Here is a 26,828-nt window from a genome sequence, read left to right as displayed (position 1 = left end):
ATTCCTAGCTCTGTACTCTCCACCCACATTAGAGCTCACTGTAGCCAAAGGATTGCAAAACAGATCCCTAGTCTAGTGTGAACTGGTCACCAGGCTAGCAAAGGCAATCCCCCATGTGATTTTAAGCATAGGCTAAGTCGGAGGCTGCCTAGTGCAGTGTACGTCTAATACGATGTCACAGTAGCGAAGGATCCCTGGTGGCTGCTCAGCTGATGCCATTTGCTTTTCCCATCATCACACTGCAGCCTGGGGTGGTGTTAAACATTGCACTGATAACATGGTCAAATACATCCACAAATATTATCTAGCAAAACATTCATCTAGAGGTGGATCCTCACCTCTTCCAACTCCCCTTTGCCCTGCTCCAGCAGCACAAAAGGAATTTACAGCTGCCTTAAGGCAGTGCTTGAGGTTTACCTCAGTATACAGAATTCCTCATCTGGCAGACCTTTGGCATAACCAGCCCTGAAACAGGTGCTCCTGGCCCTGCTCCCAGCACAGGCAATGTTCTAGGACAGGTTGGGAGCACTGTTGGGTGGGAGGAGGCAGGGCTCCTGCAAAACAACTTCTTGGGAGTTCTCCATCAGCACAAGTGAGAGCAGCCCTGACGCTTCTCTAACTTGCACCAGGGACTAGCTCAGTCCCCAGGAGCCTCCTGGATTAGTGTGAGGAAAGCCATCAATGTCCTCTTCCCTCCCCATGTGTGCTGAGTGTTCCACTAGCACATCTGGGGAGTACTACAGGGCCCCTTCAGTACGTGTCTCCTTTCCGCTGGACCCTTCCCCCTCAGGCTAGGCACTTACTCTTTCCTATCAGTAGGGAAATTCCAGGCTCTAGGGAGTTCTGGATGAAAGGCTAAATTCTGTTTGTTTTGTGTTCGGTCCTTGTTTCATACCACTCTCTTTTCAACGCCCACTTCTCCTCTTTGGTGACTCATTCAAAGTAGTTTAATCTCCGCGCTCTGTCTGTGTCTGTAAAATATAATACCAATGAAGTGGGGTTTATTTATCCTGCAGCCATGAAAATGCTGTCAGAAGAAACTGATACACTCTCCTGAGGAGGCGAATGCTGCTCTGGGGAGAATTTTTCTTGAATTTGGCTTTGAATTTGCTTCAAATGGAAATTTCCCTTTTTGAAGTGCGTCTATTTTCATCTTTGTTTCTTTTTGCTGTTTAAATAAATATCTACAATTTTGGGTTTTCATTTGAGAGTGAATTATCTCCTGCTGTTCATGTCTGTGTGGGGCTGATAGACCTGGCTAGAAACAGAGATTAGTGTGACTGTCCCTCAGGTTCCCCCCACAGGTGCCAGTACTCCTCTGCTACTCCTATCCTGGAATCCCTGCAATGCTCTGCCAGTGCAATTCAAACCCGATGTCCACTCCTCTGCTTTTCCAGCTCTGGGCCTCACACACAGCTCTGCCAATGCACCATAATCCATTGGTACCCCGTGGCTACTCCAGGCCTGATACCACCACACAGTTAGGCAAAATAGGAAATGATTGCCTAGGAAGGAGTGCTGCAGAAAAGGATCTGGGGGCTGTAGTGGATCACAAGCTAACTATGAGCCAGTAATGGAATACTATTGCAAAAAAAAGTGAACATCATTCTGGGATGTATTAGCAGGAGTGCTGTAAGCAAGACACAAAAAGTCATTCTTCCACTCTACTCAGCTCTGATTAGGCCTCAACTGAAGTATTGTGTCCAGTTCTGAGCACCACACTCCGGATAAGATATGGACAAATTGGAGAAAATCCAGAGGAGAGCCACAAAATGATTAAATGTCTAGAAAACATGACCTATGAGGAAGGATTGACAAAATTGTGTTTGTTTAGTCTGGAGAAGAGAAGATTAAGGGCATGGCTACACTTGCAGATGTAGAGCGCTTTGAGTTAAACCAGCCTTCGGTGAGCGCAGTCGGGAAAGCGCTGCAGTCTGTCCACACTGACCGCTTCAAGCACATTGGCATGGCCACATTTGCAGCGCTTGCAGTGGCATTGGGAGCAGTACATTATGGACAGCTATCCCAGCATGCAAGTGACTGCAACGTGCTTTTCAAATGGGGGGGTATGTGGGGGGAAGAAAGAATGGGTTTTGGGGGGGCTGAGAGCATGTCAGCATGCTGTCTTGTAAATGGAGACAGCAGCAGACCCTTCCTCCCCCCCCCAGCATTCAACACTAATGGTTGCTTTGTCTCGGAGCAGATAAGCAGCCGGCTGTCAGAAACGGAGCTTTCAAAGGGCATATCCGCATTCCTGCAGTGATTCAAAAACAATGAGAAGAGTGGCCACTTGACTTAAGGGGGATATGAGATGTTGCCGGAGGCTGATCAGAGCGCAGTAATGCAACACCTCGTTCACACTGACACCCAAGCATTTCAGCCAAGATGCAGCAAGCGTAAATCTTCTCATCAAGGTGGAGTAACAGGAGTGCTTTAGCCGTGGAGTCAGAGCGCTCTAAGTGCCTTGCCAGTGTGGACGGGTAGTGAGCTAGGGCACCCGGGACTGCTTTAATGCGCTCTCACTTGCAAATGTAGCCAAGCCCTGAGGCAGAACATAAGTCTTCAAGTAGGTAAAAGGTTGTTATAAAGAGGAGGATGATAAATTGTTCTTTTAACCACTGAGGACAGGACAAGAAGTAATGGCCTTAAATTAAAACTTGGGAGATTGAGGTTAGACATTAGCAAAACTTCCTGACTGTGGGTTTGGCTACACTTGTGAGTGAGAGCACTTTGAAGCAGCCCCAGCCGCCCTCGCTCATTACCCGTCCACACTGGCAAGGCATGAAGAGTGCTCTGACTCCACGGCTAGAGCACTCCTGGTACTCCACCTCGGCGAGATGATTAATGCTTGCTGCACCTTGGCTGAAATGCCTGGGTGTCAGTGTGAACAAGCTGTTGCATTACTGCGCTCTGATCAGCCTCTAGAAACGTCCTATAATCCCCTTAAGTCAAGTGGCCACTCTTCTCATTGTTTTGAACTTGCTGTAGGAATGCGGATATCCCCTTTGAAAGCTCCATTTCTGACAATCGGCTGCTTATCTGCTCTGAGACAACGCAACCGTTACTGTGGAATGCTGTGTGAGAGAGAGAGAGGCGGGGGGGATGGGGTCTGCTGCTGTCTGAACTTACAAGACAGCATGCTGACATGCTCTCAACCCCCCCAAAATCAACTCTCTATCCCCTCACATACACACAACACCCTCCCTGTCACACTCCACACACCCCATTTGAAAAGCACGTTGCAGCCACTTGCATGCTGGGATAGCTACCACAATGCACTGCTCTCTGTGGCCGTTGCAAGAGCTGCTCATGTGGCCACGCCAGTGCGCTCGTAGCTGTCAGTGTGGACAGATTGCAGCGCTTTTCCTACTGCGCTCTACATCTGTAAGTGTAGCCATGCCCTGTAAAAGTAGTTAAGCACTGGAACAAATTGCCTACGGAAGTTGTGGAATCTCTGTCATTGTAGGTTTTAAAGAACAGGTTAGACCAGGGGTGAGCAAAGTTTTTGGCCCGAGGGCCACATTGGGGTTGTAAAACTGTATGGAGGGCCGGGTAGGGAAGGCTGTGCCTCCCCAAACCACCTGGCCCCTGCCCTGCCCTGCCCCCTCCCCCTCAGAACTCCCGACCCATCCAACCCCCCCACACTCCTTGTCCCCTAACCGCCCCCTCCCAGGACCCCCCTCCCTTAACCACCTCCCGGGACCCCACCCCCTATCCAACCCCCCTGTTCCCTGACCGCTATCCACACCCCCACTCCCTGACAGGCCCCCCGGGACCCCAAGCCTATCCAACCCCCCAGTCTTCCCCATCCCCTGACCGCCCCCCCACAGAACCTCCTCCCCATCCAATCCCCCTGTGCTCCCTGACTGACCCCAGAACCCCCAGACCCTTATCCAACCCTCCGGACCCAGCTCCCTTACCATGCCACTCAGAGCAGCATGTCAGGAAGCTATGCCGCCTAGTGGCTGCGGGGGACGGGGCATAGCGGGAGAGGAGCAAGGGGCTAGCCTCCCTGGCCTGGAGCTCAAGGTCTGGCCAGGACAGTCCCGGGGGTCAGATGTGGCCTGCGGGCCATAGTTTGCCAACCTCTGGGTTAGACAAATACCTGTCAGGGATGATCTAAATAATACTTAGTCCTGCCTCAGTGCAGGGGATTGGACTAGATGACCTATTGAGGTCTCTTCCAGTCCTACATTTCTACAATTCTGTGATTGGCGGGCCAAGGCTGGGGTTGAACTAGCACCTGGATGAAGGTGCACCTGTAGAAGAGTGTGGGAGCCTGAGACTGGAACAACACGGAATAATTCAGGGCAGGACTGAGTTTCATTGGCAGAGCGGTGGTGGGGAGAAGGGAGGCAGGAATGGAATAGAACCAGGTCCAGACTGAAGTGCACTTAAAGTGGCGGTTGGCCTGTCACATTGTGAGAAGCAGCAATGGAAAATGGTCCACAGGCAGTGACAGAATGGAGACTGAAGGAAGGCAGAAATAGCAAGTTCTTCACACTCTTTAGGATGCCCTTCCCTGTGAGTAAATTGTCTGTTCTGCTGCCTCTTCCTGGGGCCTGTCATCTTCTCCCATCATGTGCTAGTGCTGTTCCACCTTGTGACAAGCACAGTTTGGAGACTCATAAGCTCCCCAACCGACTACCACTACCATTTCATATTCCCTGCTGGATGAGTCCCCATTTCACCACACAGTGGCCAGGCAGGGCTAGGGAGATCTCTGGGGGAAGCCAGGAGAAGGAGGAACTCAGAGGGGAGGGAGCTGCATTCCCTGCCTTTCCCCTCACTTTAGTCCTTGAGACAGAGATGAACAACTTCAGCCACTTAATACATCAGGAACAGATTTTCCATGATTGAAGGCACCTTACAGACAGTATTGCTGAAAGATTTTACAGAGGAAATGTTTTGAGGAGGGATTTTCCATGGTGTCGAATGACAGAGATTGTGCATTATTTTGCAGGGGAGAAAGAGAGGCTTAACTACCGGCATGGCCCCTGCCCAGTTCATGAAGCCTCCTCCAACTCTGATTAAAGCCAATGTAAAGACCCCACCCCACCCCATTGACCTAAGTGGGAGTTGGATTAATCTCTACCCAGCACTCAGTCTCCATATTGTGGTAGCTCTAAAAAGGTTTTCCTGACTGGCCTAATAGTGTGGCAACAGGGGGGTGCACTAGCACCACACAGGCCATGTCACCCATTGAACTAAGGAAGCTTGGATGAGTTGCTCTCTGGAGAATGTCCCCCACCACCATCCCCTGCACTCCTCCAGCACTCTGCCCAACTCAGGCTGTCTGCTGAGAGGAGGATTTGCCTGTAAAAGAACTAGGCATGTCCCACATTCTCTAGATTAAATCACAGGCTTGCCCTTTTCCTTCAAAAACATCTAAAGCCTAATAGAGGCAGATCAAACGTGTAAATCTGAGCAAGATTAATTATACATTTGCTACTGTGCAGAAGGGAGGCTATTAAGGTTCAACTGCACTCACTTTGCCTGTGGGGTGTTCCTTTGTGTTTGGGGGGATGGCACTCAAGGAGATACTAGGTCTTCAGGAAACCCTGAGAATCATAGAATATCAGGATTGGAAGGGACCTAAGTCCAACCCCCTGCTCAAAGCAGGACCAATATCCAATTTTTGCCCCAGATCCCTAAATGGCCCCCTCAAGGATTGAACTCACAACCCTGGGTTTAGCAGGCCAATGCTCAAACCACTGAGCTATCCCTCCCCCCAAAAATGACAATGCACTTCAGCAGGAGGCAGACAGAAAGAAGGAAAGTGCTGGTAAAGTCTCCACAGAGTACGGAGAAGCCTTTGTTGAATTGCTGGAGGCTAGTTCTTCAGCTTGTGGAATTTTAAATGGATATAATTATCATTTGGATAAGGTTCAGGACTTGGAGAGAACTGCCAGGTCTTTCATGAGTGAATGAATCTCTCCCACTGGGTCTGAGATTTTTTTTTTTTTTTTCAAAAAAAGAAGGGTTTGATTTAACCATGAGGGTGTTGCCTCATATATATAGTATGCCAGGCAAAATGCACCACCAGTGTTGTCCTACAATGTTTTTCCCTTTTGAAGTGCTTGTGTGCTAATTCTGTTGGTATTTATGACCTGGCTAAAACAAGATAGCCTGGAAATTTCTCCAGGAAGCCCATTCTCCAAGGATTTCCAGCCCAAGGAGGTTCCAAAAAGGATCTGTGCTTTGGGGGATGTCTCAGAATTTCCAAAGCTTTGAAGGTTCACTTATCCCTAGTGACCATTTCTCTTTAAACCTGCCCCATTGATTTGCAGGCCAACAATTTTTTATTCACATCTGTTTCGGCCTTATCTGTGCTGCATTTTCAGACCAAGGTAAGCTGCAAGTCACTTTTTACACCAGTGCAGCACATCTACACTGGAGTTTTGAGCTAATGCAACCACATTGGTCTATCTACACCAATGCAAAAAATTCCCACTGTAGACAAAGCTCAGTAAGGAGATCTAGTATCAGTTTTACCATGGACTGAAAAGCCATGTTTGTGAAGAAGGCCAACATAATATATTTTTTTCATTTCCCTTATATTTATGAGGAAAGATAAATGTTTCAGATCCCTAGAACTTTGTGTAAATTTCACTCACCTCACATCCTTCCCCAGTAGGCAAACCCCAGTCCCCAACCCCTTTCGAAGAGTTCCTCCTGTAGTGTTTAGCTCCTTATTCACCAAACACTTATAATAACACCAGGTCTGCTGTTCCCAAGGGGCCAGTGTATACACCAGTTTATTTGGTTCAACTCAGGATTATCACTTATTATGACAGCACTGAGATATATTTATAATGAAAACAATCATACAGTTATCAAAGATTAAGATCTAAGCAATCGTGAGTAAGGATAATGGAGACAGAAAGGTTACATAAAACCATAACAGGCTTTCTAGATTAACCTTAATTTAGCAGGTTAACAATCTGTCTAAGGAAGTTTCTCTCATCCCAAATGTCTTTTGCTGTGTTTCAATTCAGCCTGGTTGAGATCCCGTTTTCATGAATATAAACGTTTGTTCATTTACTTCCTCTGTGCAGGATAAAGAGGTGTCATTTTGCTTTCTCCTTATATTCCCCAAGGTTATGTCTGTCCCCAAAGACAGGACAACCCACGGTTCTCTGGTTCAGTCTCCAGTGTCTCCCTGCTGACTTCCCTCCCTCTGATGACTTTGCATGTAAATGAAGCTGCTATTGTGTTGGCTTATAATGCTTAATTTACATATGACCCCCAGATAGATAGGCGAATATGCCTCCATTCTTCGGCAGAAACCCTGCCTTAATACAGACTGTATGAACAAATTTCCACTATATATGCAGGACTCCTTACATAGTAGGTAGCAGTATACATGACATCATTTATAGATAAATACTATGAAAGCAGTGTGCTAGGGGTAGTGAGTTTTTCAAACCTGTTAGAGGTTGCTGTTACACAACAGTGACCCCTTTGCCAGTTGGCACTGGGGGGTTCTTAGGGCCACAGACAGCACATAGGGATCAGAACTTCCTCTTCAGTAGAGAGAGAGGTTTCAGAGTAGCAGCCGTGTTAGTCTGTATTTGGAAAAAGAAAAGGAGTACTTGTGGCACCTTAGAGCTGTAGCTCATGAAAGCTTATGCTCAAATAAATTTGTTAGTCTCTAAGGTGCCACAAGTCCTCCTTTTCTTTTTAGTAGAGAGAGAGGTGGCTTTTCTGATACTGTAAAATGTAAATCCCATGTTGGGGGATAAATCAAAGGCTATTGAGGTAAATGGGAGTGTGTCAGTTCAGGGCAACTACGCCTATATTTTCCCTCTATTTTCCCTCAGTGGTCCAGTTGTGGATAACAGCTCCCCTGGCCATCTCCTGGGTGGAGAACGGGCATCGCCCTCCCTTCTGACCAGGTTATTTCCAAGCTGCACAAGCTCTTGGCCTTCACTTTGTTATTCCTAGCACAGAGAAGCTGCTGAAACAGGAGGTCGTATGACGAAGGTCCTGAGCCAGTTTGAAAACAGGCTATTTATCCAAAACCTCTTTCTGTGTCTGTTGATTCCTGGAGAATCCAATATGGACTAGTCCATGCATCTCTTTCCGGGGGAAGGAGTTTGGGGGTGCAGGTGGCTTCAAAGGGTTGAAAACAGAGGAAGTACATTAACAGCCCCCTCCCTACTAGAGAAGGTACATACAATGCCACAATAACATACACAATTGAATTTTGAATAAAATGTACCCCAAAAGTGCTAAACCTAATTCAGCACAATTTAACTTAATTCAATAAAGTTCATTCAGGATGTTGCCAGTCTGTCATATGAAGTTTTCCCACTGGCTTGCAATCTGGGTCCTGGATTTTGGGACCTAATGGCTCAGAAACTGAAATATGGACAGGTTTCAGAGTAGCAGTCGTGTTAGTCTGTATTCGCAAAAAGAAAAGGAGGACTTGTGGCACCTTAAAGACTAACAAATTTATTAGAGCATAAGCTTTCGTGAGCTACAGCTCACTTCATCGGATGCATTTGGTGGAAAATACAGAGGGGAGACTGATATACACACACAGAGAACATGAAACAATGGGTTTATCATACACACTGTAAGGAGAGTGATCACTTAAGATAAGCCATCACCAGCAGCAGGGCAGGGAAGGAGGAAAACCTTTCATGGTGACAAGCAAGGTAGGCTATTTCCAGCAGTTAACAAGAATATCTAAGGAACAGTGAGGGGTGGGGTGGGGGGGAGAAATAATATGGGGAAATAATTTTACTTTGTGTAATGACTCATCCATTCCCAGTCTCTATTCAAGCCTAATTTAATTGTATCCAGTTTGCAAATTAATTCCAATTCAGCAGTCTCTCGTTGGAGTCTGGTTTTGAAGCTTTTTTGTTGAAGGATAGCCACTCTCAGGTCTGTAATCGAGTGACCAGAGAGATTGAAGTGTTCTCCAACTGGTTTTTGAATGTTATAATTCTTGATGTCTGATTTGTGTCCATTCATTCTTTTACGTAGAGACTGTCCAGTTTGACCAATGTACATGGCAGAGGGGCATTGCTGGCACATGATGGCATATATCACATTGGTAGATGCGCAGGTGAATGAGCCTCTGATAGTGTGGCTGATGTGATTAGGCCCTATGATGGTGTCCCCTGAATAGATATGTGGACAGAGTTGGCAACGGGCTTTGTTGCAAGGATAGGTTCCTGGGTTAGTGGTTCTGTTGTGTGGTGTGTGGTTGCTGGTGAGTATTTGCTTCAGGTTGGGGGGCTGTCTGTAAGCAAGGACTGGCCTGTCTCCCAAGATCTGTGAGAGTGATGGGTCGTCCTTCAGGATAGGTTGTAGATCCTTGATGATGCGTTGGAAAGGTTTTAGTTGGGGGCTGAAGGTGATGGCTAGTGGCGTTCTGTTATTTTCTTTGTTGGGCCTGTCCTGTAGTAGGTGACTTCTGGGTACTCTTCTGGCTCTGAAGTCACCTACTACAGGACAGGCCCATCAAAGAAAATAACAGAACGCCACTAGCCATCACCTTCAGCCCCCAACTAACACCTCTCCAACGCACATCAGGCAACCAAATTCACGTGGCTAAAGGTTATGGGAACTTTAATGGCCACAACCGATTTACTTCTCAGTTTGGAGATTATTATATTTATTAATAATAATGTATTTATTTGGGCCTCGCTGCATTAGTGAAAGACAGCCCATCCCCCTAAAAGCTTATCAACTAAATAGACAAGACTAACAAAAGGTGAGAGGGGAAACAGAGGCACAGAGCGGGGCAGTGACCGGCCCAAGGTCACACAGCGAGTCAGTGGCAGAGCTGGGAATAAAATGCAGGTCTCTTGATTCTCAGTCCAGGTTCCTAGCCACTATAGACGCTGCCTCCCCTAAAGCTGGTACTTATAGCAGCACAGTGCTGCTTAACACACTGTGGGTCATTGATTTGCAACTGACACAGGGCAAAATTCAGCCCCGTGCAGAGTGAGAGCACAGGCTCCCCAAGGGTTTAAGTAAGACTTATGTGGTGCATAGGTCTTGTGCTGGCCGCCTGCACAGGGCTTTCATCCTCAGAGGGTGCGGTCATTAGTACTCATGCTGTTGCTGCCCTGAGCTTCCCTGGGAGCAGAGCCAACTCATGGCCGCTGTCTTCAGCAATTACTGAGCATGCTCAGTCTATGTGAGCATGCTCAGTACAAGCCAAGGAGAAAACCGGGAGGAGGCACTTGACTCCACATGCCTCCCCTCCCCCCCAACCCCTCGCCTCTACCTGGGAGGTCTGCCATCCAAGCACTGACCCTCCTTAGGTGGTGAAACTTGACATGGTCACAGCCCAAGAGAGCACCTGCATCAAAGTCACTCAGCAAGAGTGAGAGAATGCGCTTGTCATCTCCACAGCCAGCTACTGGAGAAAAGGCAGAACTATCTTTCAGCACTTCTTTTAGAAAAGAAATACGCAAGAGCTCTGGCTACCCCCAAAATGATCGTGTTAAAGGCAGTGTCCTGTTCAGATGGAGCAGTTAGACATTGGGACATGACACTCAGGGAAGGGAAGGTGTCCTGCCCAAGGATGATTGATTTTATTCATCAGAGAAGGCCAATAATTGCCCGGAAAAGCACAGCCTGGGGTGTCTGAGTGCTATTAGGAAACAGCATGTATGTAAAACATAATGGTAAAGCTCACACCTGTGCCTGGACTGGGCAATTTTAGGGCATTGCTCAGGGCAGGGGTGTGTCGCTCAGAGAGCTTCATTTGAGTACAGCATTTTCAAGGCACTTTGTGAGATCCTGGAAGGCTCTGAGAGACGGGACTCAATCCAACATACCCTTACTCATGGGGTCTAGTCCCTTTGAAATCACTGGATCTGTTACACTGGAGTCAATCTAGGGCAAGTCAGTTTTCACAGAGCACAGCTGTGGCTTTGCCACAAGCCCCACTGAAGAGACAGCAGATAGTTGCACGGCCCCAGGACTCAGGCTGCTTCTGAGTGCCAGTCTGGGTCCCTCGTTCCCCTCCTGCTATGGTGGGGGATGTAATTGCTCCATCCATATCCCTGGGGAAGATGACTTATCCTTCCACATGGTCTCAGGCAAGGCTCTGCCCCCTACTTGCGTAGGAGAGGGATAGCGGCCTCCTGACAGCAGCTCTCTCTCCCAGCTCTACTATGGGTGATGTGAGTAACCCACACAGGAGGAACAGGGCACTTTTTACCCTCTGACTCACTTGGATGGGCATGTAGTCAGGGTCACAACTGTGCCCTTACTTTGTAAAGCCACGGGCTTTACAAAAGCACTGGAGGTGTTGAGGGGCAATAGATAACCGCTGTGAAGTGCTTTTGTGGTGGTGGGCTTGTGGTGTTGATGGTGGATTCATTTTTCTCCTGGTTTTAGGCATGGTTTGTATTAATTAGGGAAGGGTGGCCTGTAGTGTTGTGAATTTTAAAGAACAGTCTGACAGATGTGTTAATTACACAGAGACTTCCCTCTACCCCAGAAGATACTTTATTACACATGTAAATATAACACAGGGCAGGTCCAATATCAAATCTGGGTATCACATATACAAAAATAAGGCAATGGGGCTAGTACTTTACATTTGAATATAAGAAATGCCATACTGGGTCAGACCAACGGTCTATCTAGGACAGTGCCAGATGTTTCAGAGGGAATGAACAGGATAGGGCAACTTATCAAGTGATCCATCCCCTGTCATCCAGTCTCAGCTTCGGGCAGTCAGAGGTTTGACATGGAGCCAGATCCCCAGATGCTGTCAGCACCAGACTCAAGATTAGTGGTGGTGTATTGAAAACTCTATTAAAATTGTAGGTTGTCACTTTAAATTTCAGGGGGTTTTCTGGTTCTGCTTGCTGGCTAACAGGGCTCAGTAGGGAAGTGTGCTATCTGGGCCTAGCAGCAGTCATCCGCAGTCAAGGACAGCCTATGTTAAGGTGGGGTGAGTTGTGCCTCTCTGTTTTAGGGAGAGCAGCCTGCTTTGTGTCTCTGTTTGGGCATCCTTGTGTGTTTTGAATTCTAAGTAAAGTGTTACATTGTAACCGTCCAGCAAAAGTGTTCATGTTTTTATCTAATATTTCTCTGTGTGTGTGCATAACCGGAAAGTCGACATAACAGCTGAGGCCTGGGGGCAAATAAGGGCTAAGATTAAGAGGAATCTCCACTTGGCCTTCAAGAGTGTATTTGGTGTTACAGCGGGTGGGATAAGCTCTGTAGTTAATCCCTCCCCCACCCCCAACTTTCCTGGCCTGTGTTAATTGTAGATCACTTTGCTAACAAATATGCCTACATATGTAGTTTTGCATGAATTAAACAGAAAGGCTTCCTTAGATATGATTGCAGGGAGATGAGAGCAGCATGTGAATTCGGAGCCATGGGCTGACACATGGACAGATGGATACACTGCCATGTAAATGCTTGGATCACAGCGCCCTATACACAGTTGCTGGCAGTGAGAGTCTCTTCTTTTTAGGCTTTTTAAATTGTGTTTTCTGTGATATTTTAAAAAATCCAACCTCGGGCTGCCAGTTTGAGCCCATACCACATGGTCTGGCACTACTGGTTGCTGTGCACATGAAGTAGGGCACTTCCTCCCTAACCAAGAGCAGCTGCTGATGCAGTCCACAGCAGAGAGGGGCTGATCAGGAGGGAGGCCAAAATCGGGGAATTATTTCAGAACCTCACAAGGGGTGTGTGGAGGGGCTTGGGAGCTCTTATTGTTGGGGTAGCTGAGGGGGAGTGGCAGAGGTGGGTGGGGACTGGTAGGGCATGGGGGAAAGTGGAGGTTTCTACCCTGTATCCACCCTTTTAGCAACATTAACAGCAGCAAAAATCTATTCCCCTGCCCCGAGCCTACAGAATCACCCCTTCATACATACTGCAACAAAAAACTGCACGCTTAGTGTAGAAGGCTACTTGTCCTCTGATTCCTCCTCCTGCTGAACTAATGTGGCTGTCAGCTCCACTGCTGTGTCTGGATCCTGAGACTTCTGAAACATGCCCTGAGATTCTGGCAATGGCTCAGGCACCCAATGCAGTTCCTCATCCATCTGGCTTTCTCAGTGCACAGAACCAGTGTTTTCCCCACCACTGCATTGTACGCAGTCCCCAAGCTTTCCAGTACAGAGAAGGGTGGGAATCAAGGATTCAGTCCAGTTCATCAAATAATAGACATGACGTCTGCCCTGCACTTGACCTTCTATTATTGTCCCAGGCTTTGTTGTAATGAACTGTAAGTCCCTTGGTCTTTTCTCTCCCCATGATGCTCACTGCTTCCAGTGATGCCCATTTCAGATAGACCTCCTCACAAACCATCTCAGAGACCGTAGTTCCCCTTATGACTGAATTCAATTGACCCCCATCTGCTCCTTTCCCCACATTGCTGCAAATACCCCACACATTGGCCTCAGGCCATCTGGCAGCACACTCATAGGAAGGACTATTTGGAGCCACACAAGCAATCAAAGCAAAATGGAGCTGATCTCTGATGGAGAAGCTGACTCCTAGGAAAATAACCCATGGTGGGTGCAGCCATGCTATTTGTACTGGTAAGTTATTTGGGGCAAACTTGCTCCCTGTGCAGTGAAGTGCAGAAAGTGGACCAGAAAGGGTTCTTAAGCAGTGACTGGTGCATTGTGGGATGCTAGTGGGAGAACTGTTATGGGGCTATTGTTGCATCAGCAAGGCCCATCTACACTGGCACTGTATTAATGGAGATTGGCAGGTGGGGGACCACTTGGTGGTCAGCCTTGCTCGAAGCAAGAGTAACACAAATTATGGTGTGATTGCCTCTGCACTGTTGGAATTTTCTTTGTGTGTGGACCTGGGATGTGGCAGAGGTATTGCTGGAAAAATGGTTAGCACTCCTAGTGCCTTAGATACATCTCCAGTGACCCTGTTATTCCAGCCTTCTAAACTGTTCTACTTCTCCTTCACCCTGACCTCGTAGCACTCTTTGGTATTTCTTTTCTGGAGTCCAATTCCAAATGTGAGTCAATCCTCACCCACACCACCTTTTATTTCAGCCTGGGGTTTCTCCTAGGCAGAGATTACCTATTATCGTATTATGACAAACTTTGCGAAGACCCTGTGAGGTGATCAAGGCCTACTACGGAGCTAGGTTGAGCCCCCCCAAACTCATTTCACCCATGACCAAAGATTTGAACCCAGTGTGGCAGATATGGCAATTTCCTGAGGTATCCTTGAAAAACCCACCTTTAAGGAGCTTTGAAGTCCACTCTTTTAAAAATACAAAGTTTATGTATTATTGTAAAACTCCATGTAATGTCTCTGGGGGGAAAGATAACCAATGAAAACCCTGGGAAGTGTTATGCACTTCAAAGGACTATTTCAAACAATATGCCAGACAAGAATGAACTGTTGGAACAAAGTGGGTTTCCCAGGAAATCTCTAGGGGGAGGTGTGTGCAAATGTAACCCCTCCAGTTATGCAAGAACTTAGCCTTTTGAAACTTTGCCCTAAGGAAGGGACCTTTGTTTACTGATTACCTGTTACCTGAGGAGCTAACAGTCTTTGTGAACTTGTAACAACAGAAATACCCCATGTGGGGGTTGAAGGACTGCCTCCTACCAGAGCCCTTGTTGGAGTTGTGGGTGATCTTTGGTAAGCAGGGCTCTTTAATGTTTTTTAATTGTTTATATATTCTTGTATTCTTTTATTATGTTTTTTCTATAATGCTTTCACCTTAAGAATGAATGTGTTTTCTTAGAAAGGGCTGTGTGATAACTTGTAACTTCTGGCAATTATGTTGGTTATAGCCTCTGGAGGGAAGGCAAAGCGCAGATACTGGTTGTTTAAGCAGTCTGGCTTGCAGGGGAACTCACAGTGTAAGCAGGGACCTGGGCAGCATGGAAGTACCCTGGTCAGGAGGGAAAGAGAGATGGGTCTCTACCCAAGAGAGATGACAGTTGAGGAGCTGGGAGCCTTGAGTGGGTGCCAAACTGTGACACCCTGGCCTCCAGAGGTGGAATACTGCATCAGCTCACTACCCCACCTGGCACAAGTGGCATTGCTTTCCCCTCTCTCAGTAGAATTTCCATCCATAAATCTCACTGCCTGCTTATAACTTCACACCTGTCAGCATGTCATCTTAAGCCCTTGTTTTCAGAAATTAATCCTCTCCCAAAGGTTTTATTTATTAATTTGTTTCTTGTTTCTCTGAGTTTGACCAAATGACAGGTGACTGGTGTGATATTGCACAGTGTGTTACACCTTGAAAACATGGTTCTCCCCCAACCCCCCTCATTTATTTCATTTGTACATTACACTGTTCATTATCAGCTTTAAGAAAAGGAGGACTTGTGGCACCTTAGAGACTAACAAATTTATTTGAGTATAAGCTTTCGTGAGCTACAGCTCACTTCATCGGATGCATGCAGTGGAAAATACAGTGGGGAGATTTTATATACACAGAGAACATGAAACAATGGGTGTTACCATATAAACTGTAATGAGAGTCATCAGGTAAGGTGAGCTATTACCAGCAGGAGAGCGGGGGGGGGGAGGAGGAAGGGAGGGAACCTTTTGTAGTGATAATCAAGGTGGGCCATTTCCAGCAGTTGACAAGAACGTCTGAGGAACAGCGGAGGGCGAATAAACATGGGAAAATAGTTTTACTTTGTGTAATGACCCATGCACTCCCAGTCTTTATTTAAGCCTAAATTAATTGTATCCAGTTTGCAAATTAATTCCAATTCAGCAGTCTCTCACTGGAGTCTGGTTTTGAAGTTTTTTTGTTTAAGAGTTGCCACTTTTAGGTCTGTAATCGAGTCAAAGAGATTGAAGTGTTCTCCGACTGGTTTTTGAATGTTATAATTCTTGACAAATGATTTGTATCCATTTATTCTTTAGACTTAGAGACTGTCCAGTTTGGCCAATGTACATGGGAGGGGGGCATTGCTGGTACATGATGGCATATATCACATTGGTAGATGTGCAGGTGAACGAGCCTCTGATAGTGTGGCTGATGTGATTAGGCCCTATGATGGTGTCCCCTGAATAGATATGTGGACACAGCTGGCAACGGGCTTTGTTGCAAGGATAGTTTCCTTGGTTATTGGTTCTGTTGTGTGGTGTGTGGTTGCTGGTGAGTATTTGCTTCAGGTTGGGGGGCTGTCTGTAAGCAAGGACTGGCCTGTCTCCCAAGATCTGTGAGGGTGATGGGTTGTCCTTTAGGATAGGTTGTAGATCCTTGATGATGCTGCATTGGAGAGGTTTTAGTTGGGGGCTGAAGGTGATGGCTAGTGGCGTTCTGTTATTTTCTTTGTTGGGCCTGTCCTGTAGTAGGTAGCCTGTGGTGACCTAGAATCCTATTTTTGACGTCTCCGACTCAAGAAATATTTCCAACACACCTGTGAACAACATTCCATAAATCTGGAAATCCTGGACGCCCCATCATCTCAGACATTGGCACCCTGACAGCAGGATTGTCTGACTATGTAGACTCCGTCCTCAGGCCCTACGCTACCCGCACTCCCAGCTATCTTCGAGATACCACTGACTTCCTGAGGAAATTACAATCCATCGGTGATCTTCTTGAAAACACCATCCTGGCTACTATGAATGTAGAAGCCCTCTACACCAACTTTCCACACAAAGATGGACTACAAGCGGTCAGGAACAGTATCCCCGATAATGTCACGGCTAACCTGGTGGCTGAACTTTGTGACTTTGTCCTCACCCATAACTATTTCACATTTGGGGACAATGTATACCTTCAAATCAGCGGCACTGCTATAGGTACCCACATGGCCCCACAATATGCCAACATTTTTATGGCGGACTTAGAACAACGCTTCCTCAGCTCTCGTCCCCTAATGACCCTACTCTGCTTGCGCTACATTGATGACATCTTCATCATCTGGACCCATGGAAAAGAAGCCCTTGAGGAATTCCACCAAGAGTTCAACAATTTCCATCCCACCCCCATCAACCTCAGCCTGGACCAGTCCACACAAGAGATCCACTTCGTGGACACTACAGTGCTAATAAGTGATGGTCACATAAACACCACCCTACACCAGAAACCTACTGACCACTATGCCTACCTACATGCCTCCAGCTTTCATCCAAACCACACCACACAATCCATTGTCTACAGCCAAGCTCTACGATATAACCACATTTGCTCCAACCCCTCAGACAGAGACAAACACCTACAAGATCTCTATCAAGTGTTCTTACAACTACAATACCCACCTGCTGAAGTGAAGAAACAGATTGACAGAGCCAGAAGAGTACCCAGAAGTTACCTGCTACAGGACAGGCCCAACAAAGGAAATAACAGAACACCACTAGCCATCACCTTCAGCCCCCAACTAAAACCTCTTCAATGCATCATCAAGGATCTACAACCTATCCTGAAGGATGACCCATCACCCTCACAGATCTTGGGAGACAGGCCAGTCCTTGCTTACAGACAGCCCCCCAACCTGAAGCAAATACTCACCAGCAACCACACACCACACAACAGAACCACTAATCCAGGAACCTATCCTTGCAACAAAGCCTGTTGCCAACTGTGTCCACATATCGATTCAGGGGACACCATCATAGGGCCTAATCACATCAGCCACACTATCAGAGGCTCGTTCACCTGCACATCTACCAATGTGATATATGCCATCATGTGCCAGCAATGCCCCTCTGCCATGTACATTGGTCAAACTGGACAGTCTCTACATAAAAGAATAAATGGATACAAATCATTCGTCAAGAATTATAACATTCAAAAACCAGTCGGAGAACACTTCAATCTCTTTGGTGACTCGATTACAGACCTAAAAGTGGCAATTCTTCAACAAAAAAACTTCAAAACCAGACTCCAACGAGAGACTGCTGAATTGGAATTAATTTGCAAATGGATACAATTAACTTAGGCTTGAATAAAGACTGGGAGTGGATGGGTCATTACACGAAGTAAAACTATTTCCCCATGTTTATTCGCCCCGCTGTTCCTCAGACATTCTTGTGAACTGCTGGAAATGGCCCACTTTGATTATCACTACAAAAGGCCCCCCCCTCCTGCTGGTAATAGCTCACCTTACCTAATCACTCTTGTTACAGTGTGTATGGTAACACCCATTGTTTCATGTTCTCTGTGTGTGTATATAAATCTCCCCACTGTATTTATTGACACTGAGTAATATAACATGAAAGCAGTATGGATTGGTTTTGATTGAAGAAATCAACTAGATAGCTATTAGGGGATTAAAAGCAATTCCATGGCCAGGATTATACATCTTTAAAATTGTGATAATATCAAGGAGCAAATTGATTTATAATTTAATGGGAGGGGGAGGGGGAAGGGGGGCTTCAGACATTCTTTTCCCAGGTGTGATAGAAAGATTACAGAGGATGCATTTGGTGTGCAAAAGTTTGATAAAGTTGTTGAGCATTTTCCTAAGGATAGCAGCACTTGTCTTTCTTGCAAATAGTAATTGTGCCAAATGAAGAGAATTCTTCTGTTCGACATTTTTATTAAAACATTAGTTCCCAGGGTGACAAGTTGAATCATCCTCTGTTTTCAAAGTCTGATAATGATACACTTTAGAAGCTTTGAAGAAAACTTTTGTCTAGACAGATGCAGTTTAGGAAAGCTTTTGAACTGCAGTATTCACTAGAAAATTTTGTTGACATTTTTACATATAGGATTTTTGTATTTTGTATTTGGGAATTCTTCAGCAATTTTGTACTTCCTTGTGCTAAAACAAAGCACAATACTTGTCTGAGAAAACAAAATATAGAGCTTTCTCTCCCAGAAGGATCTTTTTTTCCCAGTACAGTGTTCCATGGAAGGAGTTTCATTCCCAGCTAACAGTTCATTTCCAGCCTTCATAAATAATAATCACCTACTGGTGGCTATTACATTTTAACTCTTTAATCTTTAGTGTCTGGTTGGCATTATTAGAAGCCTTCACCATTGTTAAAAGGAGTAAAATATCCAACTTGAAAACAAGAATAAGAACTACGACCACAAACTTATTGAAATGTTTCTCTGCAACAAGTTCACTTGATTTGACCCCTTGCGGTCTTTTTTCTCAGTATTATTTCACCTATCCAGGGTTTGTTTCTGAGGGCTGAACATCAAAGATTTACAAGTAACAAAATGGAGCCACATAACAATACAAAGGACCAGTCAGTGTCTAGCTCATGGGGGGAGGGGAGGTGCGTTTGAGGAGATGATGATTCCAGGAACTCTCCATGCTCACATGCAATCCCTGTCCTCTCCTGAGTGTAACTGCTGCTCTCTGTTAGCATGTCCTGGGTCGCTAGCCACTTGAAAGGAAGCTGGGGGGGGGAAGAGCCACGGCATCATCCCCCTCTCTGCCCAGCAGAGCTAGCTTGCCACAGAGGGGAAGGCATGTAACACTCTCTTTATATGCCAGGTGAAACCAGGAAGGGGTGGGGGGCTTGGGGCTGGCTCTGCAATGTCCCCAATACAGGCCTTTGAGGTACAATGTGATTTGAAAAACTCTTTAGAATTCTATCCAATACTCAGGAGGTAACATGGTCATTATGTCCATATTTAATTTATTGGTTTGGATTGATTTCACTATTAATGATACTTATACATATATACAATGTTTTTCATTTTCAAAGCACTTTACAACAATTAAGATTCACAGCCTCCACATGAGGTACTATAGGTGAATAGGCATTATTCTTAGATAACAAAGGTTTGTGAGAAAAACACAACTGTCTTAACTATAGAGTCACAACCAGCACCTCTATAATCACAAACCCCATTGTACGGATCAGGAAACTGAGGACGGAGGATTAAAGTCTCTTGTCTGAGGCCACAAAGGGAGTCAGGACTGGTCTACACGTAAAAATTGGATTAATCTAGTTGCATCACTCAGGGATATGAGAAAGATTTTGCACCCTATGCAATGTAGTTAGATAGACCTAATCACCCCATAGATGCAGGTAGATTGATGGGAGAATTCTTCTGCCGACCTAACTACTGCTGCTTGGGTATGTGGATTACCTGCATCAATGGAAAAACAGCACAATTAAAGAGGAATGTTGATAAATTTGAGGAGGGTTCAGAAAAGATCCACAAGAATGATTAGAAGATTAGAAAATATACCGTACAGTGATAGACTCAAGGAGCTCAATCTTTTTATCTTAACAAAGGGAAAGTTAAGGGGTGATTTGATCACAGTCTATAGGTACCTACATGGGAAACAAATATTTAACAATGGGCTGTTCAGTGTAGCAGAGAAAGGTATAATATGATCCAATGGCTGGAATTTGAAGCTAGACAAATTCTGACTGGAAATAAGGCATACATTTTTAATGGTGAGAGTAATTAACCATGTGTCATGGTAGATTATCCATCACTGACCATTTTAAAATCCAGATTGGATGTTTTTCTAAAAGATCTGCTCTAGGAATTATTTTGGGGAGATTCTATATTCTGTGTTATAGAGGTCAGACTAGATGATCGTAATTGTTCCTTCTGGCCTTAGAATCTAAATCTACTGTGTGGGACGGATCTAAACTACGATACTACAGCAGTACAGCTGCAGCACCATAGTTATCTTGTTGTAGTATAGATGTGGCCTTAGTATCCAGAGCCAAGAGTAGAAGCCAGGAAAGTCTGGAATCCTAGTCCTGTTCTCAGACTACTACCTTACCCTCCCCTCCCACCCCAAAGATAAATGTGAAAACATATGCACCTGTAGAGATATTCCAACTCTGGAAACATCATCCATACCCCCACAGACAACTGCCCACGCAGCAGGAGGTGCACTGTCTGGAAACTGGAAGCAGCCCTGCTTCAAAAAGGGAACATAGCCAGTATATAAAGAGCAAGTGACTAAGCCTCTGTGCTTCACATTTTTAACAGTGCTTTTTAGTACTATTAGAGCTGAATGAATAATTCATAGCAAATAACTCCGAAACCAAATTTAGCTCCTTATTGTTTGTGAATTGTTCATGGGCAGATGATTATTTCCCCAAATGTTTTTCTTCTTTAAAATTATTTGCTGAATAATTTTGATCTTTAAATTGCTAGTGAGCTGCTCATTACTAGAAATCAATGTGGAATATACAAAATTTGAAATGAGAGCTGTGCTGGTTGGACACATATGTCACATAATTGTTTTTTCATTCCCTAATTTCATGAAGAGGACACTTAACAGGTTTACATTTCTATTCACATTTCTGAGTTTAATATTTGCTTTCTGTCAATTTGTCATAGAGTTATAGATTTAAGGCCAGAATGACCATTGTGATCATCTAGTCTGATTTCCTGTATAACACAGGAATTAATTCGGGGAAGTCCTATGGCCTGTTTTAACTAGTGCATGTTTTTTAGAAAAACTTGCAATCTTGATTTAAAATTTTCCAGTGATGAAGAATCTACCACAACCCTTGGAAGTTGTTCCAATGGTTAATTACCTCCACCATTAAAAATGTGCCCCTTATTTCTTGTCTCAGTTTGTCTAGCTTCAACTTCCAGCTATTGGATCTTGTTATACCTTTGAGCCCTCTATTATCACGTTTCTGTCCCCCTTGTAGGTACTTACAGACTATGATCAGGTCACCTCTTAACCTTCTTTTTGTTAGGCTAAACAAATTGAGCTCCTTGAGTCTAGTTTCCCCTGTTCCCTGAAAACTCAGTTTCTGGGAACATTTCTCATTCACTAATCCCCATGAAAAGTGAAAATAAAACCAGTCAGAGTCAATTCAATTTTTTATTTAAGCAAAATTCATGGACTGTTTTGAGGTATCTGACCAGCACTAATGTTCATTCATATTTGTACATGAACATTTTCAGGATTTCAGTCAAAGTATCTGGAAAAGAAGGTAAGAAGAGAAAAACATCAAATCAAAGTGAGGTCCATAAGTAGAAGTTTGGAAATGTTGTGGGGGAGGGGAGTTTAAATGTTTATTTTGGTATTATTTTAAGTTATGGGGGTAGATCATTTGAAGGGGGAAGAGAGAATACAACATTCTGGGCCCTGGTTCAACACAACACTTAAGCACATACGTAACTTTAAGCACATACTTAAGTATTTTGCTGAATCAGGGCCTTGGAAAGTAGAAAATGAAGAAAAAAAGAACTTTGAGAGATCTGGAGAAAAAAATTGCCTTTTGAGTGACAATGGTTCAAATTAAATATATATTGTGGAGCTTGAGGTATGGATTTTAGAAAAGTCTGTTTTAAAATGTAATACAATACTTTTAATTTAAGGAAAAATGCCCACATTTTCATATGAATGTAGCTTGATATATTTCAGCCTTTCTGAAGACACTAGTACATGACCACTACAGGATTATGTTTCCATTCATATTACCTCCAACAATCAAACAGATGTCATAATCAATAGCATTTTTTCTGCAAATACAATTTATATAAATGAAGGTGCACAGGGAAAAGGTGGATGTCTTCACCACAATTTCATCACTATGACTTTATCTGATTGGGGTTTTTCAGAAACTATATTTAGCACATTAATTTAGTATTGGTTAGGATGGAAATTTCAGTCTGCCGTTTGCTGAGAGTAATTATTTAAAATAAGTCCAAAGTTTTCTTCACATACTCACACCTCCAAAGCATTCTAATTATGCACCATCTTCTTGCATTAAAAAGGACATTGCCAAATAGATCCTACCCCAAATGTAAATTTCATTTTTTGTAATTGTTTTTCAAAACCTAATATTAATAGAAATATTTGCATGAGTTTTAAAAATGTTGGTGGAACATATCCAATTTTTACATCCTCTCTCCCTCCCAGCCTGCAACCACAATATTTGCAAACCAAACATTGCATCATTGTATCAATGCATGAAAACTAGAAAATAAATCTGACTGGAAAAAGCTCCAAACCTGGTTAATCTATTTTCATTTTCCCACTGAGTGAAATGCAAAAAGTAACCCAACAGCATAAAAGGTGAAGAGTAATTTAGATTTTAAAAACTGTTTCAAGTTTAATAATCTAAACCACAATTAGTAAACACGGCTGAGGAAACTTGAGAGGAATTTGTGTACCTTACGAACCACCTTTAGGCTACATGCATGCAACAACAGTGAAAAGGTCCTCTCAGAGACTGAAGATACCTTTATTTTCCCTGGCTCTTTCCTCGGATACATTTTGACCTGTAGAAAAATTGTGTGGATTTAGATACAATAATAGAGTTTTTGATTGGTCTTGAAGGCATCTGTTTCTGAAGATGATGTTTCCTAGATGCAAGTCTCCTCAAACTCACTGTATGGAGATGAAGATAAAGAGGTTTTAGACTCTCCATCACTGTTGCATTCCCTTCTTAGATCAGGACTGGAAGCATCTGTAGCTTCCTTAGCAGATATTGTTTCCTTAGTGGTAGGCCCTAATGGCTGACAGTCCAGCAAACTCTGAAGGTGTTTAATGTAATTTATTGCGGCTCTTAGGGTCTCCACTTTGCTGAGGCGTTTGTCTGCAAGCTCCTTGGGAAGATGTTCTCGGAGGCGTGTGTACCCCTCATTCACACAACGCACTCTTTGCCTCTCTCTCTCATTTCTCTTTCGAACGAAGGCAGGCTCAAAAGAATAGTCATAGACTCCTACATATCCAGAGAAAGGGATGTAGGAAAATCTACCTGAATAACCATGGTAGGCTTGGTCCCAGTAACTTGGATCAAAATGGAAGGGAACACCAAAGGGTTCTCTTAGTGGTAACCCATGAGGATTCACATGGTTATTACCCATGGACATAGTGCCAGAGAATAACATCCCATTCAATAGTCCATTATCTTTATTGCTGTCCATTGTTTCAAATTTGGCTTCCAAATCTTGCATTAATCCATGCATGGAGGAAACATTTGCACTGGGTCCTTTGCCCCACAGTCTGCTCTGTTCTTGACCAGATTTAAAGGCAAAACTAACAATCCACTATATGACTGAAAATCAGCTCTACTCCTCAATCTTTTATAGAGACAGGATGCCATTTAATTTATAGACTGGCTTTTAGGACCATCACTCCACACTTTAAACCTAGCATTTCCTCTGATCTTCATCTTTCAAAAGATAATAAGAGGGTTCCTGTATTCCTTTTCTTCTAGCTTGAAAGTGTGTCCATAGAGTTAACACCAAACATAAACAAGCTTCCAGGCTCTAAACACTTCTCTTGTATTGTAACTCACGTCTTTTGATAAAGTTGTCTCCAAAAGATGGGTAATTTCCAAAGTTTTTAGGGCTCTTCAAAGTTTTGGCAGAACTCCTCCCACTCAGGAACCAAGATCTCCTGTCAGCTGAAAAACTAGCCACAGGCTTTTCACACTGTAATCCAAAATGCATCTGCAGCCTTTGTTGTTTCTGCTGTTCCAATCTAACTGAAGTGGGTTCTCCAGCAGTATGCAAAACTTATATGGTATCTCTCTAGCTTTCTAGGAAGGCTGAGAAATCATCAAAGGAAAGAGTGCTCTCTTGTGGTTGCAAGTCGTCTCACATGAAGATTACATGCATGCCTCCAAGAAAGGAAATGAAGTGAGCTGTAGCTCACGAAAGCTTATGCTCTAATAAATTTGTTAGTCTCTAAGGTGCCACAAGTACTCCTTTTCTTTTTGCGAATACAGACTAACATGGCTGCTACTCTGAAACCTGTGTTTTCTTGGTGTTTTCTTCAGCTGAAAAGAAAGCTTTTCCAGCAAGTTCTGAGGAGAGCTGGGTTCAAAAATTCAAAATATATTTTTTGAGAAAATGTTCATGATTATTTTGTTTGTTTTTCATTGAAATTCTGGTCTGATGGAAAATGGTCTGATCATCTCTGGTGAGGACCAGCTGCCTTAACAAAAAAAAAAAACCCTTATATCACCGCCCAAATGGCAGTGCCGCTGTTGCAACATGTTTGGCTAAATCCTGACTCATGAAATCAGTGAGAGTTAGGTTTCTAAACACCTTTGAGGATCTGGGCTTAAATAAGTGAACAAAATTCTACACACCAAGAAATATGCATGTGCTGGTGCAGAGTCAGAAGCTGGCAGTAGTGACATCAGAGTGCACTTTTTAAAAAGCATGCTTGGCTTTTAGTATGAGGTTTTTTTGCAATCCTAAAAAACATTGCCACAAAAGTGGCCTGTTTTTAATTTTCAGAGTATGCTCGACTTACTTGGGGACCATTGCAAACAGTCCTGAGGCTTCCATGACTTATACCAGGGGCAGAATCAGCCCCAAGAAGCCTCAGAAATTGGGGAAGCACAAAGGTGGCATATAGTCACTCCTCCACCTCTGGGTCCTACACTGAGCACAGCTCAACCAGCCAAGAGGACTGGGGCTATAGTGTTTTGTACCATTCATGTAGAACATAAGAATGGCCATACTGTGTCAGACCAATGGTCCCGATCTAGCTCAGTATTCTGATAGTGGCCAGTGCCAGATACTTCAGAGGGAATGAACAGAACAGGTGCTCATCCAGTGATCCTTTAGCATTAGAATGATACTTTTCATCAGGGGTGAAAACATTTTATATCAAGACTGGCTGTCTTTCTAAAAGATAAGCTAAAGCTCAAACAAAAGTTATGGGCTTGCTGCATTAATTATCTGGGGGAGGTTCTATTGTTGTTGTTTATGCAGGAGGTCAGACTAGATGTTCATAATGGTCCATTCTGGCCTTAAAATCTGTGAAAACACTGGGTCATAATAGTACTCTCACCATAACTTTAAGTACAGCTTTTGCTCTCAGCAAATACTAGCGTAGCCATGATTTCATGATTTGTTTTTAATTTAACAAATGAAAATAGTCGGGGTTTTGTTTGTTTTTTATTTAAACCTGACCCTGCAGTTTTTGTGACTCAAATACTACAGCAGGGATTGGCAACTTTTGGCATGCAGCCCGTCAGCAAAAGCCACTGGCGGGACGGACTGGTTTGTTTACCTGCAGCGTCCGCAGGTTTGGCTGATCTCAGCTCCCACTGGCCGTGGTTTGCTGTTTCAGGCCAATGGGAGCTTCAGGAAGCGGCATGGGCCAAGGGATATGCTGTCCGCCACTTCCCACAGCCCCCATTCGTCTGGAGTGGCGAACCACGGCCAGTGGGAGCTGCGGTCTGCTGAATCTATGGATGCTGCAGATAAACAAACCGGCCCAGTCCGCCAGGGGCTTTCCCTGACGGGCTGCATGCCAAAGGTTACCGATCCCTGTACTACAGCATTGTGCTAGATAAGGGACTAAGATTCTCTAGAAACAAATGGGATGCTGACTGGTCTGTTGTCATTGTCCAACTCAAAAAGCAAACAAACAGCTTAAATGGAAATAAATTAGGTTTGTATAATGCTTCCATTTAAAATAGTCTAATGTGTCATGAGTAACACAGGACTGGCACTTATTTTTTAAGCTGTGTGATTTTTAAACAGACAGTTTACCTTTAAAAGCCCAGAAGAATTCTCTGCTGCTGTTTAAAATCCTGGATGGTCTTTTGAATGGTCTCTAAAACCATTCCTAGTGTCTACCCATGTTCAAAAGGCAGAATTATATTTCAGTTCAGTAACACAAACATTGTTCATTGCCATCAGACTTTTATTTCAATATTTACTGTATGCATCCATATTTAATGTATGCATCCGATGAAGTGAGCTGTAGCTCACGAAAACTTATGCTCAAATAAATTTGTTAGTCTCTAAGGTGCCACAAGTACTCCTTTTCTTTTTGTGAATACAGACTAATACGGCTGCTACTCTGAAAACTGTAATCACTGCTCACCTGCAGTTCCCAGAGTGCTGAAAACCCCCCTGTGTTAAAGTGATACATGATTTTCCTAAAGTAAATCCATGGTCTTAATTATTTTAAAATGTAAAATGATCATAGAAGAAATATTGATTTGAATGATCAGAAAAGCCA

The 26,828-nt window shown here is 44.3% G+C and overlaps 1 protein-coding gene across 1 annotated transcript; it reads right to left on the bottom strand.

Annotated features, from left to right (window-relative positions):
* Positions 1-23,170: 23,170 nt before the first annotated feature.
* ASCL4 (achaete-scute family bHLH transcription factor 4) lies at positions 23,171-24,472 on the bottom strand. Its single transcript, XM_038387525.2, has one exon. The coding sequence runs from the start codon at positions 23,804-23,806 to the stop codon at positions 23,201-23,203; it is 606 nt and encodes a 201-aa protein (XP_038243453.2). The 5' UTR covers positions 23,807-24,472; the 3' UTR covers positions 23,171-23,200.
* Positions 24,473-26,828: the final 2,356 nt, after the last annotated feature.

This window comes from Dermochelys coriacea, chromosome 1 (genome assembly GCF_009764565.3).
Source record: "Dermochelys coriacea isolate rDerCor1 chromosome 1, rDerCor1.pri.v4, whole genome shotgun sequence".
NCBI lineage: Eukaryota > Metazoa > Chordata > Testudines > Dermochelyidae > Dermochelys > Dermochelys coriacea.
Note: the sequence above shows the minus strand (reverse complement) of the source record. Positions and strands in the feature narration are given on the sequence as shown.